This window comes from Hemiscyllium ocellatum, chromosome 17 (assembly GCF_020745735.1).
Source record: "Hemiscyllium ocellatum isolate sHemOce1 chromosome 17, sHemOce1.pat.X.cur, whole genome shotgun sequence".
In the NCBI taxonomy this organism is placed as follows: Eukaryota; Metazoa; Chordata; class Chondrichthyes; order Orectolobiformes; family Hemiscylliidae; genus Hemiscyllium; species Hemiscyllium ocellatum.
The window spans coordinates 14202046-14215273 of NC_083417.1; the positions used below are offsets into that span (position 1 = coordinate 14202046).

General features: G+C 41.3%; 1 protein-coding gene across 3 annotated transcripts in view; it reads left to right on the top strand.

Annotated features, from left to right (window-relative positions):
- mafa (MAF bZIP transcription factor a) overlaps positions 1 to 13228 on the top strand; it is a 368210-nt gene that overhangs the window by 343602 nt on the left and 11380 nt on the right. The window contains exon 4 of one of the 3 annotated variants that reach the window (XR_009645604.1): positions 11026 to 11069. Coding sequence is in view for 1 of the 3 variants with exons in the window: in XM_060837948.1 (XP_060693931.1) it covers positions 11026 to 11109 (84 nt within the window). In the remaining 2 variants the exon portion in view is untranslated. Of the gene's footprint in view, positions 1 to 11025; positions 11110 to 13228 lie in introns of those variants that run through there. The other 2 variants (XR_009645605.1, XM_060837948.1) reach the window with 2 other exon arrangements.

Below are 13228 nucleotides of genomic sequence, written 5' to 3' on the forward strand. Positions count from 1 at the left end.
CATTATATTTCACCATTTTAGTGACTGGGTTGCGATGAGAGCTCCTCAGGTTATATAAGTGAAAATTCTTCCTTATAACAGTTCACCAGCTCCAGCTGATCTTATTCTTTGTCCCACTTAAAATCTGCTCAGCGCAATCAACTTCTACTTAGGTGCACTTAATCCCTGTTTCAATTCTTACACCTGTCTTGGCAGTCCGGCCAGATCCATTACTCCCTGAAGAACAGTTTGTCCACCCTTTTTGTGTGATGAGCCTTGATGATGGAGATGAATGATGGAGACGGGTTGATTTTCCCTCCATGGATTCCAGACCCACTCCAGAATCTTGAGCACCAAATGTAGACACTCTGCTAAAGGACTGCAGCACTGTCAAAGGTTCTGTCTTTCAGGTAATGCATTACACCAAAGTCTTGACTTCCCTCTCAAGCCAACATTAAATATCTCAGGTTGTTATTTTGAAGAAGAGCAGAGTAAATCGCCTGATGTCCTGGCTTACATTTATCCCTTAACCAGCATCACACATATTACCTAATTATTATCACAGTGCTATTTGTGAGATCTTGCTGTATCTACGTTAGTTTCAAAACTACAGCAATAACTCTTCAAAAGTACCTCAATAATTGTAAATCTTAGGTTGTCCTAAGATTGTGAATAGTGACTTAAATGCAAGTCTTCTCCTTTTGTAATGGAAATGCTTGGGGTTACTACAGAAGTAGTGCTTGAAACTCAACATGTGGTAATTGTTAGTTATTACATGACAGCATCAAAGTTAAGTGATCATCCATCATCCAAAGTTTCCCTCATTTTCTCTTCACGTTCTCAGGTCTTTGATGTTCTTTCCCACTTTTAGTTTCTTAAGTCTCTTATGATTGGGTTAAGAGGTAATTTGTTCTTTGATGCCACTCAACATTGTACTATCACACAAAGGAGTCAGGTCCACAACCTTCTTAGTTGTGAAAGCACCATCAAGTGTGCCTTCTTTTCCTGCCTTTCACCCATCTGAGGCACAGAGAGAAGCCAGAGTTGAGTGCCTCATCTCAGACAGTGGTCCCCTATACACAGCCAGTGGGAACACTCAGCGTGTGACTGTCACCTCCAATTTTCTTGTCATCAGTCCACCTCTCCTGAGGGAGACTACTGGGCTGGTAGGGTGTGGCAGTCTTCACTCCCTGTCAACTCCACTTGGTACATTTGTGATGCAGGTTAGTGAGGTGAGGAGCAAACTTAAATTTATTCAGTACCAGATAAAGCAGAGATAGAATCCCCCAGACTTTCCATTCATTTAGAGACTGAGCAGAACACTTCTCTTTTCTGCTATACATGCTTTTAGTTTACATATCAGTACTCAGAAATATATTTGTGTTTGTGTTAAATAAATTTACATGCCAATTTTAGAAATGACCTGGGAAATTCAGCAATGGTATAGGTCAGATCCACAGTAAAGTGGAATTAAACTTAAACTTTTGTTTCCGTGCCTCGTGTTTTATCTCACAGAAAGACTGATTCCCTTATCACCCCTGTGTTCACTGCTTTGCTATTCATTGGTTCTCAGTCAAGCAATACCTTGTCTTCAAAAGTCTCATTTTGGCTTGCAAATCCTCCGTGACATTTGCCTTCCCTGTTGTGTAAAAGCAACCTTCCACTGATGTCATGGAGATGCTCCCAACCAGGTATAAATAATACAGTGTGGGTGAAGACAGCTAGGCAGGTAAGAGATCAATAGATAAGTAAGAATGGATTTGTTTGATAAAGAGAAAATAGTTCTTCAGTAATGCTACAGTAAGATTTAAGGCTGGTATATCATAGATTACTATTCTCATCTTTCCTCATCCAAATCTGCTATCATAACCCTTTATTCCCTTCTCTCTTTTGCACTTGCCTATCTTCCCATTCAGTGTATCAATGCTATTTGCTCAAACACTCCCTATTGGTCTTGAGTTACACATTCTCAAAGCACGTTGGACAGTTCCTCTGAATTCCCCATTGTATTTTATGGAGACTATCTTACACTTGATGGCCTCTAGTTATATACTTCCTGACCAGAGGAAACATTCTCTTTATCAAAACTTTTTATAATTTTAAAGAACTTCAGCAGATAACGCATCTGCTTTCTTTTTTCAAGATAGGAAATTTCAATAGGAATAAAGTCTAGAGCTTGATTTGCTTTGTTATGGCATTGCTAGCCTGTGAGGTAGCTTTCATGAATTTGATGTATTTGCACGTTGAGATCTGTTTGTCCCTCTACCACAGGACAAAAACAGACCCTTGGATCTAACCAATCCATGCCAACCAAGTTTCTCAAATTAAACCAGTTCCACCTGCCTGTGCTTGACCCATATCCCACCAAACATTTCTTATTCATGTACTTATCTAAATGTCTTATGCATTGTAAATGTACCAGCATCCATTACTTCCTCTGGAAGTTCCTAGAATCATCAAGTCATGGAGATATACAGCATGGAAAAAAGCCCTTCGGCCCAATTCATCTATGCTGACCAGGTCTCCTAAACTGAACTCGTCCCCAAGTATTCTTTCTATTCTTGCTAACAAAACAAGCCATCTTTAGTTGTCAATTATTTGTCCAATTTTGCATGTTTATTAATGTGTTCCTCAGCATATTGGCTAACTGTTGTCTACTCCCATGCCTAATCTGGTCTCATGTGCAAATTTAGAACTTGTATTTGAAGGGGTTGTCAGCTTTTATTGCCTGAGGTAGGAAGAAATCAAAAGACAAACAATCTGAATGCCCACTCCTGATTGTTTTGCAATCGGTCCTGCTGGGAAGTGCCTGTGTATAAATATTAAATCAGTACAGGCCCAGGCTCCAAGTCAAATACCCCCAGAAAGTTGCAAGTACTCTCTGTCTGGGATCCTACATGAGGAACAAGCTCCTTGAGTGAGGCAGCAGATGCCTGTTGGTCCCTATGGAACCTGAAGTCAGCAAAGGACCACCACCTCCAAAAGAAGGCAAAATACTGTTTCTATTTGCGGTGAAGTTTAAAGAGGCCAAAATTATAAATGTTGCCAACATTGAAAGATGGAATTTGACCACATTTTGAATTCAAGGGGGAAGTGTGACAAATCCTGTTAGTGATTGGGACTGCTGCCCTGCACAGGGGGAGGCTGACAATGCCTGGGGAAGTTTTCCGAGTGAGTTGCAGCCAAACCCATGATGATTGTAGCTTCTCTACTGGCAGTTCATCATGGTTTAGCACGCTCAGTCTGACTTGAGCACTTGTAAAATTTATCAGTTTGAACAGCAGTATTAGCATTAACTGAGGGAATAATGTCCAAACCAGACAGCCCTGAAAGACACCCAATCACTTGGAATGGTGACAGCAGTTTGGCTCCAGGGACAGTAGAGTAAGGAAAGCATCATTTATTCTCCCTACAAAACAAAATGTCATTTGGTTATATGTGAGCACTGTTGTAAAAGCAAACTGTAAATTCAGACCAATACATTAGCTTAAGTTTTGCATCCGAGTCATCATCACTATTTTCCCACAGAGCATTACTGTACTTTCACCTGCTGCTGTGAAAATACACTACTGGGTCTATAAAGGTGCATTTGATAAACCCTCTCTTGATCTGCAAGCATGAAACAGAATGAGTCACTATGCCTCTTATGTGAAACAGGAGGCCGATTCGTTTTTGGCGCAATGGGTTGTTACAGTCTGGAAATAACTTCCTGAAAGAGTAGTGGAAATGGATTCAATAAAAAGAGGGAACTGGATACGTACATATGAAGGAAAAATGGCAGGAGTTCAAGAAGGCGGCTCACCACAACCTTCACAAGGGCAATTAAGGATGCGTAATAAATATTTGCCTTGCCAGTGATGCTTAAATCCCATGAACTGTAAGGAACAAGTGGTTGAGTGGAACTAATTGGATAGCTATTTCAAAGAACCAGCACAGGCACAATTGGACAGATGGCTTCCTTCTGTGCTATAAGATCCTAACATGCCAGGCCCACATAGTACAATGTATTTTATGTGAAATATAAATTACAACTCAGAAACAAGCTATTTAGACCAGTCCATGTTGGTCTTTATGAGCAGTACACATTGTAACATATGTCTTCCACGTTTTGACATCATTTAAATCCTTTTTGCTTTTAACCATCTACGATGAACTCTCCTTCATTATTGATGTAGTCATTACAAGAGAATGTTGCTGGAAAAGCACAGCTGGTCAGGCAGCATCCAAGGAGCAGAAGAATTTGGGCATATGCCCTTCATCAGGAATGCCTAATACATGGATTCCTCTGTTCCTCGGATGCTGCCTGACCTGCTGTGCTTTTCCAGCAACACACTCTTGACTCTGATCTTCAGCATCTGCAGTCCTCACTTTCTCCTCCCTGATGTAGTCATTATTTCAATCATATTGTATAATCAAGTAAAAATCGCGAGTGTTCGCATATTGGCTAATGGGAAGCCAGGGCATCAATGGGTTGTTTTTAGGCTGGCGGGATATGATGGGTGCTGTGCCATGGGGATGTCTGTTGGAGCCTCGGTTACTTACAATTTACATGAACGACTCAGAATGATGGTTGCTAAGTTAGCTAATGGTGCAAAGATGGGTGGGAAAGTATGTTGAGCAGAGGGTATAAGAAGTCTGCAAATTGCAACAGATAGGTTGGCATGTGTGCAGATGCTTGGTAGATAAAGTTCAAAAATGTGAATTTGTCCAGTTTGGCAGGAAGAATTGAAAAGCAACGTATTATTTGACTGGTGTGAGTTCACAGAAAACTAAGGTACAGAGGGATCCGGGCATCCAGACACGTGAATCATACGTTATTTGCAGGTACAGAAAGTGATTATAAAGACAAACAGAATGCCATTGTTTCAGACAAGAGAGATGGAATGTAAAAGTAGAGGGGTTTGCTGACATTGTATGAAAGCTTGGTGAGGTCACACCTGGAGTACTGTGGACAGTATTGGCCTCATTATTTGACAAAGGATATAAATAAATTAAAAGCAGTTCTGAGAAGATTCACTTGCTTGCTATCTGCCATGGGTGGGGTTTATGGACAGGTTGGTCATGTATCCATCAGTGTTTAGAAGAATGTGAGTTGATCTTGTTTAAACATATAAGATCTTGAGAGGACTTGAGAAATGAATGCTGAAAGACTCACAACACCAGGTTATAGTCCAACAGGTTTATTTGGAAAAACTTGTTTCCAAATAAGTCATTACATCCAAATAAAGCTAGAGTCATAGAGATGTACAGCACAGAAACAGACTCTTTAGTCCAACCCGTCCATGCCGAGCAGATATCCCAAACTAATCTAGTACCATTTGCCACCACTTGGCCCAAATCTCTCGAAGCCCTTCCTATTCATATACCCATCCAGATGCCTTTTAAATGCTGTAATTGTATCAGCCTCCACCACTTCTTCTGGCAGCTCATTCCATACACCAGCACTCTCTGGGTGAAAAAGTTGCCCCTTAGATCCTTTTTAAATCTTTCTCATCTCACCCTAAACCTATAGCCCCAAGTTCTGGACTCCTCCAACCCAGAGAAAAGACTTTGTCTATTTACCCTATCCATGCCCCTCATGATTGTATAAACCTCTATGAGGTTACCCCCTCAGTCTTCAACACTCCCGGGTAAACTGCCACAGCGTGCTCAGCCTCTTCCTATAGTTCAAACCCTCCAACCCTGGCAACATCCTTGTAAATCTTTTCTGAATCTTTTCAAGTTTCACAACATCCTTCTGATAGGAGGGAAACCAGATATGCACGCACTATTCCAAAACTGGCCTAACCAACGTCCTGTACAGCTGCAACATGACCTCCTAACTCCTGTACTCAGTACGCTCACTTATAAAGGAAAGCATACCAACTGTCTTCTTCACTATCCTATCTACCTGCAACTCTACTTTCAAGGAGTTATGAACCTGCACTCCAAGGTCTCTTTGTTCAGCAACATTCACTCGGACCTTACAATTAAGTGTATAAGTCCTGCTAAGAATTGCTTTCCCAAACTGCAGCACCTTGCATTTAAACTCCCTCTGCCACTCTTCAGTCCATTGACTCATCTGATCATGATCCCGTTGTAATCTGAGGTAACCTTATTCACTGCCGACTACACCTCAAAGTTTGGTGTCATCTGCAAAACTTACTAACTATAACTCCTATGAACACATCCAAATCATTTCTATAAATGACAAAAAGTAGTGGACCCAGCACCGACCCTTGTGGCACTCCACTGGTCACAGGCCTCCAGTCTGAAAAACAACTCTCCACCACCACCCTCTGTCTTCTATCTTTGAGCCAGTTCTATATCCAAATGGCTAGTTCTCCCTGTATTCCATGTGATCTAACCTTGCTAACCAATCTCCCATGGGGAACCTTGTTGAACGCCTTAGTGAAGTTCACATAGATCACATCCACAACTCTGCCCTCATCAATCCTCTTTGTTACTATTTCAAAAAACTCAATCAACTTTATGAGATATTATTTCCCAGGCATAAAGCCATGTTGACTATCCCTAATCAGTCCTTGCCTTTTCAAATATGTGTGAATCCCGTCCCTTAGGATTTCCTCCAACAACCTGCCCAGCATCGACATCAGGCTCAATGGTCTATAATTCCCTGGCTTATCCTTAACACCTTCCTTAAATTATGGTACCACGTTTGCCAACCTCCAGTCTTCTGGCACCTCACCTGTGACTATTGACATTACAAATATCTCAGCAAGGGGCCCAGCAATCACTTCCTACAGAATTCTAGAGTACACTTGTTCAGGTCCTGGAGATTTATCTACTTTTATGCATTTCAAGTCAACCAGCACTTCCTCCTCTGTAATATGGACATTTTTCAAGATGTCACCATCTATTTCCCCGCATTCTATATCTTCCATGTCCTTCTCCACAGTAAACACTGATGCAAAACCCTCATTTTGTATTTTCCCCATCTCCTGCAGCTTCACACAAAGGCCGCCTTGCTGATCTTTGAAGGGCCCTATTTGCTTCTTAGTTGCCCTTTTGTCCTTAAACCTGTTGGACTATAACCTAGTGTTCTGTGATTTTTAACTTTGTCTACCCCAGTCCAACACTGGCATCTTCACATCATGGTTAACATGGGAGAAACTAGAATTAGTGCCAGTTTCAAAATAAGGAGTCACCAATTTAAGGTTGTGATGAGAACGATTTGTTATTTTTTTCTGAGCTATAATATGTCTCCAAATTCCCTCACCTTCCTCTGTCAGTCTCTCAAATTCCACATATTCCCTGATGGAAAAAGTGGTTAATTGCTCTGTCCTTGGCCATCTATCCCAATTAGTAATTGATTGCTGAGTGGACTCACCTACCTAGATATCTCCTTTCTCCAAAGATGGAGCCTTCCTCCACTTTTGGTGATCTGGAAGAGATCACCATTAATGGGAAAATATATGTAGACATCCTGGAACTCTGGGCCACAGTGTTGCCTTTTGTCAAATGCTAAGGTCCCAGAATAGTAGCTTTTCTTCCCCCATCAGTGGTCTGACCCCATATTATTCGCAAAGCAGCTGAGAGAAAGGCTTTATTTCAAGGATTTCAGCCATTCAACTAAAAAATGTTCACATATCTAAGGTTTGCTTTTCTTTTCAATTGAGAAATCGAGGCAAATTGCCAAGACCCACAATGCTTGATAAAACCACAAGTGTAAAGGGGGATGAACTAAATCTAGAAGTAATGGTTTAGTGGATCAAAAGCTGTTTAATGTAAGAATGAAATGTCAGACATCATCAGAGAAAGCAGAAACTGTCTCAAGGCTTTCGTCTTGTAATGTTCCCTGGGGGAGCAATTTTAAATTTACCTTCATAGATTAACTCTTGAACTTGTAAAAGCTCCTTTCAACACTTTTCACTTGCCTGAGGAATTTTCAAAGGTAACCACAAGTTACTTTTCAACAAGCAGATCTGATCAATGGCCTTGAATCATTTCATTTCAGAGCTAAGCCGCATGAACACATCGCCACGTTCAGAGACTTGAGCGTGTCATCTAACATGGCACTACAGTGCAGCACTGAGGGACCACTGCATTGGCAGAGATGCTGCCTCTGTCACTAAAAGGTGTGATTATAAATAAACACTGGGAAACATTTAAGTAAATTATTGAAAATGTTCAAAAGAAATACATTTCATGGAAAAACAATAAAGATCAACAATAAAGATCACATCAGTGGCTTAATAAGGAAATTAAAGATAGTGCTGGATTGAAAGTGGAGATTTACAAAGTTGCAAAGAATAATGACAAGTCTGAGGATGGGGAGTGTTTTAGGTTTGGAAGGGCTTGACAGGATAGATATGAGAGGCTGCTTCCCTTGTCTGAGGAATCTGGAAGAAGTGGGTGCAGACTCAACCTAAGGAATCAATCACTGATTGGGATGAGGAGAGATTTCTTCACTCAAATGTTGTGAATCTTTGGAATTTTTCAACTCGGAATGTTGTGGATACTGCTTCACTGAATCTATTTAAAGCTGAGGTAGACAGATTTTGGTCTTTCAAGGACCTCAGGGAACTGAAACCAAAGATGCAGTAGTGGTGAATTGAATAATGTATCGAGAGGCTGCATGATGTTTTATTTTTGCTCATGTCTTTTGGGGTGTTCAATTTTGTAAATAGCAAGACCCTACAAGTAGTGATAAGGCAAATTGCCAATTGACCTAGCAGGCTAAGTTGAAAGGGCAGCATGTTGGAATAACATCTCTTGCCAGATAAGTCATTAATTTTGCACATGTAAGCCAGGGATTTGACAGGCCATAATCAGGGAGACAAAGGGACCAATGATGGAGATGAGACATACAGTCTGCAAGTTCTAACTGTTAGCCAATTGTGTTCCTGAGGACCAATTCGGACCAATGTGTCCTGCTCTGACCACTGCAAAACAGTTGTTACTGCCACAGTGCTGTGAACTTCAGTTAAAAATCCAGTCTTGCTTTTGCAAAATATTGCTATGCCTTCAAGTCTGAAGTGCTCATTTAATCAATCACTTTAACCCACGCATGTCACAGAGTTCAGAACAGTTGGTGTTTAATGCTGAAGTAAGAGATGGTCTAACTCCAAATTTATGGTTCACAACTAATTATTTTTCTTTCAACTTATTGCACTCGTGTGTTGATTTCCATGCTGAGACCAGCACCTCAGAGCAAGGCTGGGAGGATGTTTGCCGACATCCCACAATTGTCTCTTTGGCATTGAATGCTTTGAAAGTTGAATTGGTCTGAGCTGAGACTTGGAGTGAAACCCCTGTAGCTTTCCCCTCATTCCCCCTTGAGCACTCAACAGCATTGCTCAAAATTAGTCTGTCACTGTTGTGGCTGAATTAAGAAGTATCAAATCCAAGTGTCAGGCAACATTGGGAGAATTGTGTCCTTTTTCTTTTCATGTGATGTGGGTGACCCTGGCAAGGCCAACACTTGTTGCCCATCCCTAACTGTTTTTGAACAAGTAGCTTGTTCTGCCACCTCACAGGACAATTAAGAGAGAACCATATCGCTGTGGGTCAGAGGTCACTGGGTTGGCAAAGTATGGCAGTTTTCATTTCCAAAAGGACATCAGTGAATCAAATAGGTCTGTATGACAAGCAGTGGCAGTTTCACTGTCATCATTGCCAAGACTGGCTTGACAGTTCCAGATTAATTAACTGAATTTAAGTTCCACCAGCTACTGTCGTGAGATTTGAACACGCTTCCCGAGATAATTAACCAAACAAAGAATAAAGAATGGTACAGCACAGGAACAGGCCCTTCGGCCCACAAAGACTGCACTGACACATGATGCCTTTCTAATTAAAAACCTGCTGTGTCTACGCATCCCTCTGTTCCCAATGTTCATATATTTGTCAAGATGCCTCTTAAACATTGCTACTGTATCTGCCTCCACCACCTCCCCTGGCAGAACATTCCAGGCACATACCACCCTCTGTGTAAAACATTTACCTCTCACATCTCCTTTATACTTACACCCCTTTTTTAAAATCTTAAACCTACATTTCTAAGATTCTCAGGAAAGATTCTAACTATCCATTCTAACCTGAGTCAGTGGATTGCTAGTGAACATGAACCCACATCTACTCATTGGTGTATAATGAAGCAGGTCACTTTTCCTTTGGACAAAGGCAGCACTATGGATGAACATGACAGCTAACTCATGCTGATGTCCTACCCGTACCCTAATTCACACCATGGGGCATTCACTACATTCTATATTGCACTGACCCGCACTCACTCCTTGTTTTGTGATTCTTTGGTACTCACAATCCTCACACCTATTTTCAAATCACCCTATAGCCTTGGTCCTCCCTATTACTGGAGGCACCACAAGCCCAACAAACATTTGAGCTTTCATCACTCTTTGGTTTCTGGCCGTCAATACTGACTGCTGCTTTTACAATTGCCTGAGCCTTAAGCTTTGAAATCCCATTCATAAACATCTTTACCTGTCCATTTTCCTTTAAGACTTTTCATAAAACCGACCTGTAGGGCCGAACAAAGCCCTGTTTCTATACGTGAGGTATGTTTTGTCAATTTTTCTGCGATAAGGCTCTTTGTGCAGAGCCTTGGGGCATTTTACTATTTTAAAGACAGATTACAATTGGAAGCAGCTGTTGTCACCTGGGGAAAATTTCAACGAGGAGTCTGAGTTGAAGCTGTGGCCCTCCTAATCTGTGGTGCCCATCTGCTGTGAATTAGATTTGGATATCTTTGATAAAAAAACAAAGTGCTTTGCAAACTCTGCGTTCTGTTGGCAGTTCCGCACCTATCTATTGAAATATTTTACAAACGAGGATGAAGTTAGATCCAAATACGACATTGCAAAGTAAAGTTTGTACTTTGTGAAAATCCGAAAATGGCTGCCATTTCTTTGCAGTGAACCGGAATCACTGGAGGTGAAAAGCAACAAAAGAAAGGAAAGCAAACTTTGGAAAGCAGTGTCCTACAATTATCAGCAACATATGAAGCAATGATAACCTCAAACAGAGTGACATGGGGCTCACTGCAGTACCTAACGTGCAATGTTATCTTTGCTTTTTCACCAGGCTTAACACAGCAAATGATGTCAATGCAGCAGCAAAGAATGGACAATACAATCTGAAAGAGGCTAAACAAATGCTCAGTTACAGGTAAGGTCAAAATTTCCACTTCCTCCTTCAATTTTCCCTTCTGCTATCTAAGCTTGCACTCGAAGATTGCTGACTTGGTTGAGGACAAAGAGTCTTACTCACACCATGCTAAGGACCATTCATGCACAAGCCTGAACAGCAGAAACCTGTAGACCATTCAATCATGTGGGCTCTTGTACTAGATTCTCACCTTGCTTCCACCAAAGTTCCACAGGCACATTGTCATGATGAACCATAGGGGAGTGATTCTGGTGAAAGTCTGGGTTTCCCAAGTGAAACTTGCTTGGCAATTTTCTTTGCCTTCTAAATAAAACAGATGCAAGTTCCTAATTCAAGCATTCCTTAAGTCCCTTGGCAGTAACATTACTTTTAAATAATTTACACACCCCTTTTGAAGTTATTGACTTCAACATTTAGCTGCGGTTCCATGATATATTCAAGGTTATCTTTGCTCTTTGGAATTGGTGTGACTGATGCTCAGGTACTGCTAAGTTAAGCAAACGTGAACGATGTAGTGCAGATTCATAGTTCCCTGAAAGTAGAGTTACAGATAGATAGGATAATGAAGAAGGCGTTTGGTATGCTTTCCTTTATTAGTCAGAGCATTGAGTACAGGAGTTGGGAGGTCATGTTGCAGCTGTACATGACATCGGTTAGGCCACCTTTGGAATGTTGTATGCAATTGTGGTCTCTCTCCTATTGGAAGGATGTTGTGAAACTTGAAAGGGTTCAGAAAAGGTTTATAAGGATGTTGTCAGGTTTGAAGGATTTCAGCTAAAGGGAAAGGCTGAGTAGGCTGGGCTGTTTACCTTGGAACGTCGGAGGCTGAGGGGTGACCTTATCAATGTTTATCAAATCATGAGGGGCATGGATAGAGTAAATAGACAAGGTCTTTTCTCTGGCATGGGTGAGTCCAGAACTAGATGGCATAGGTTTAAGGTGAGATATAAAAGGGAGCTAAGGGGCAACTTTTTCACGCAGAGGGTGGTGTGTGTATGAAATGAGCTGCCAGAGGAAGTGGTGGTGGCTGGTGCAAATACAGCATTTAAAGGGCATCTGGTTGGAATAGGAAGGGTTTGTAGAGAAATGTGCCAAATGCTGACAAATGGGACTAGATTAGGTTGGGATATTTGGTCAGCATGGATGAGTTGGACCGAAGGGTCTATTTCTTTCTGTACATCTCTCTGATTCTATGTCACCTCTAAACTCAACCCTCATCCCCCATGGTCTCCATTTGCACTTACTAGTGTAATGGTTAGGAGTGGGTAACTAACAATCCCTTCACTCTTTCAAGGACAGATATCAATATTGAATAATCGGAGAGTTATAGTACAAAAAGAGGCCATTTGGTCCATCTTGCTGCAAGAGAATCTCTGCTTGTTCCTCCCCTGTAACACTGCATTGTTTTTTCTCTTCAAGTGCTTATTCAATTCCTTTTTGAAAACCCACAACTGAACCTGTCTCCATCAGTCTCAGAGGAGAAAGTGAGGTCTGCAGATGCTGGAGTATCAGAGCTGAAAATGTGTTGCTGGAAAAGCGCAGCAGGTCAGCCTGACCTGCTGCGCTTTTCCAGCAACACATTTTCAGCTCCATCAGTCTCAGGCAGACTACTCCAGATCCTAACTCCTCTCTGTGCTAAAAAGCTTTGTGTATATAGCCATTGAATATTTTAAAGTAGAAATAAATAGCTTCTTGACCACGCGGGACTCAAAGCTCATTGGGGAATAAATGGGAATATGGAGTTGGGACCATAATTAGAACAGCCATGATCTATTGAGCAGACCTTTGGTAGTACAGAACTTGAGAATTGCTTACAAAAGACATTAACAAGTTTTTCATCTTAACATCATCAGAACATTTGCAAGAATAACAAAGTAAAGGGGAAAACCAATATTTATAATGCATGAGAGTATACTGCTTGCACCCAACTAATCTGTGCCTGTAAAACTCCTGACTCAGTGTCCAACGTTAGATATGACTCTGTATTTGGACATTTGCTGGATGTTGCTGGATGTGCGAGGATTAATGCTGACAACCAATCTGGATTGTCGGTTAGTCTAACAGTATAGTGCACTTGCATGTACTGGGAGCTACAAAAATTGATACATGGAAGGCTGTT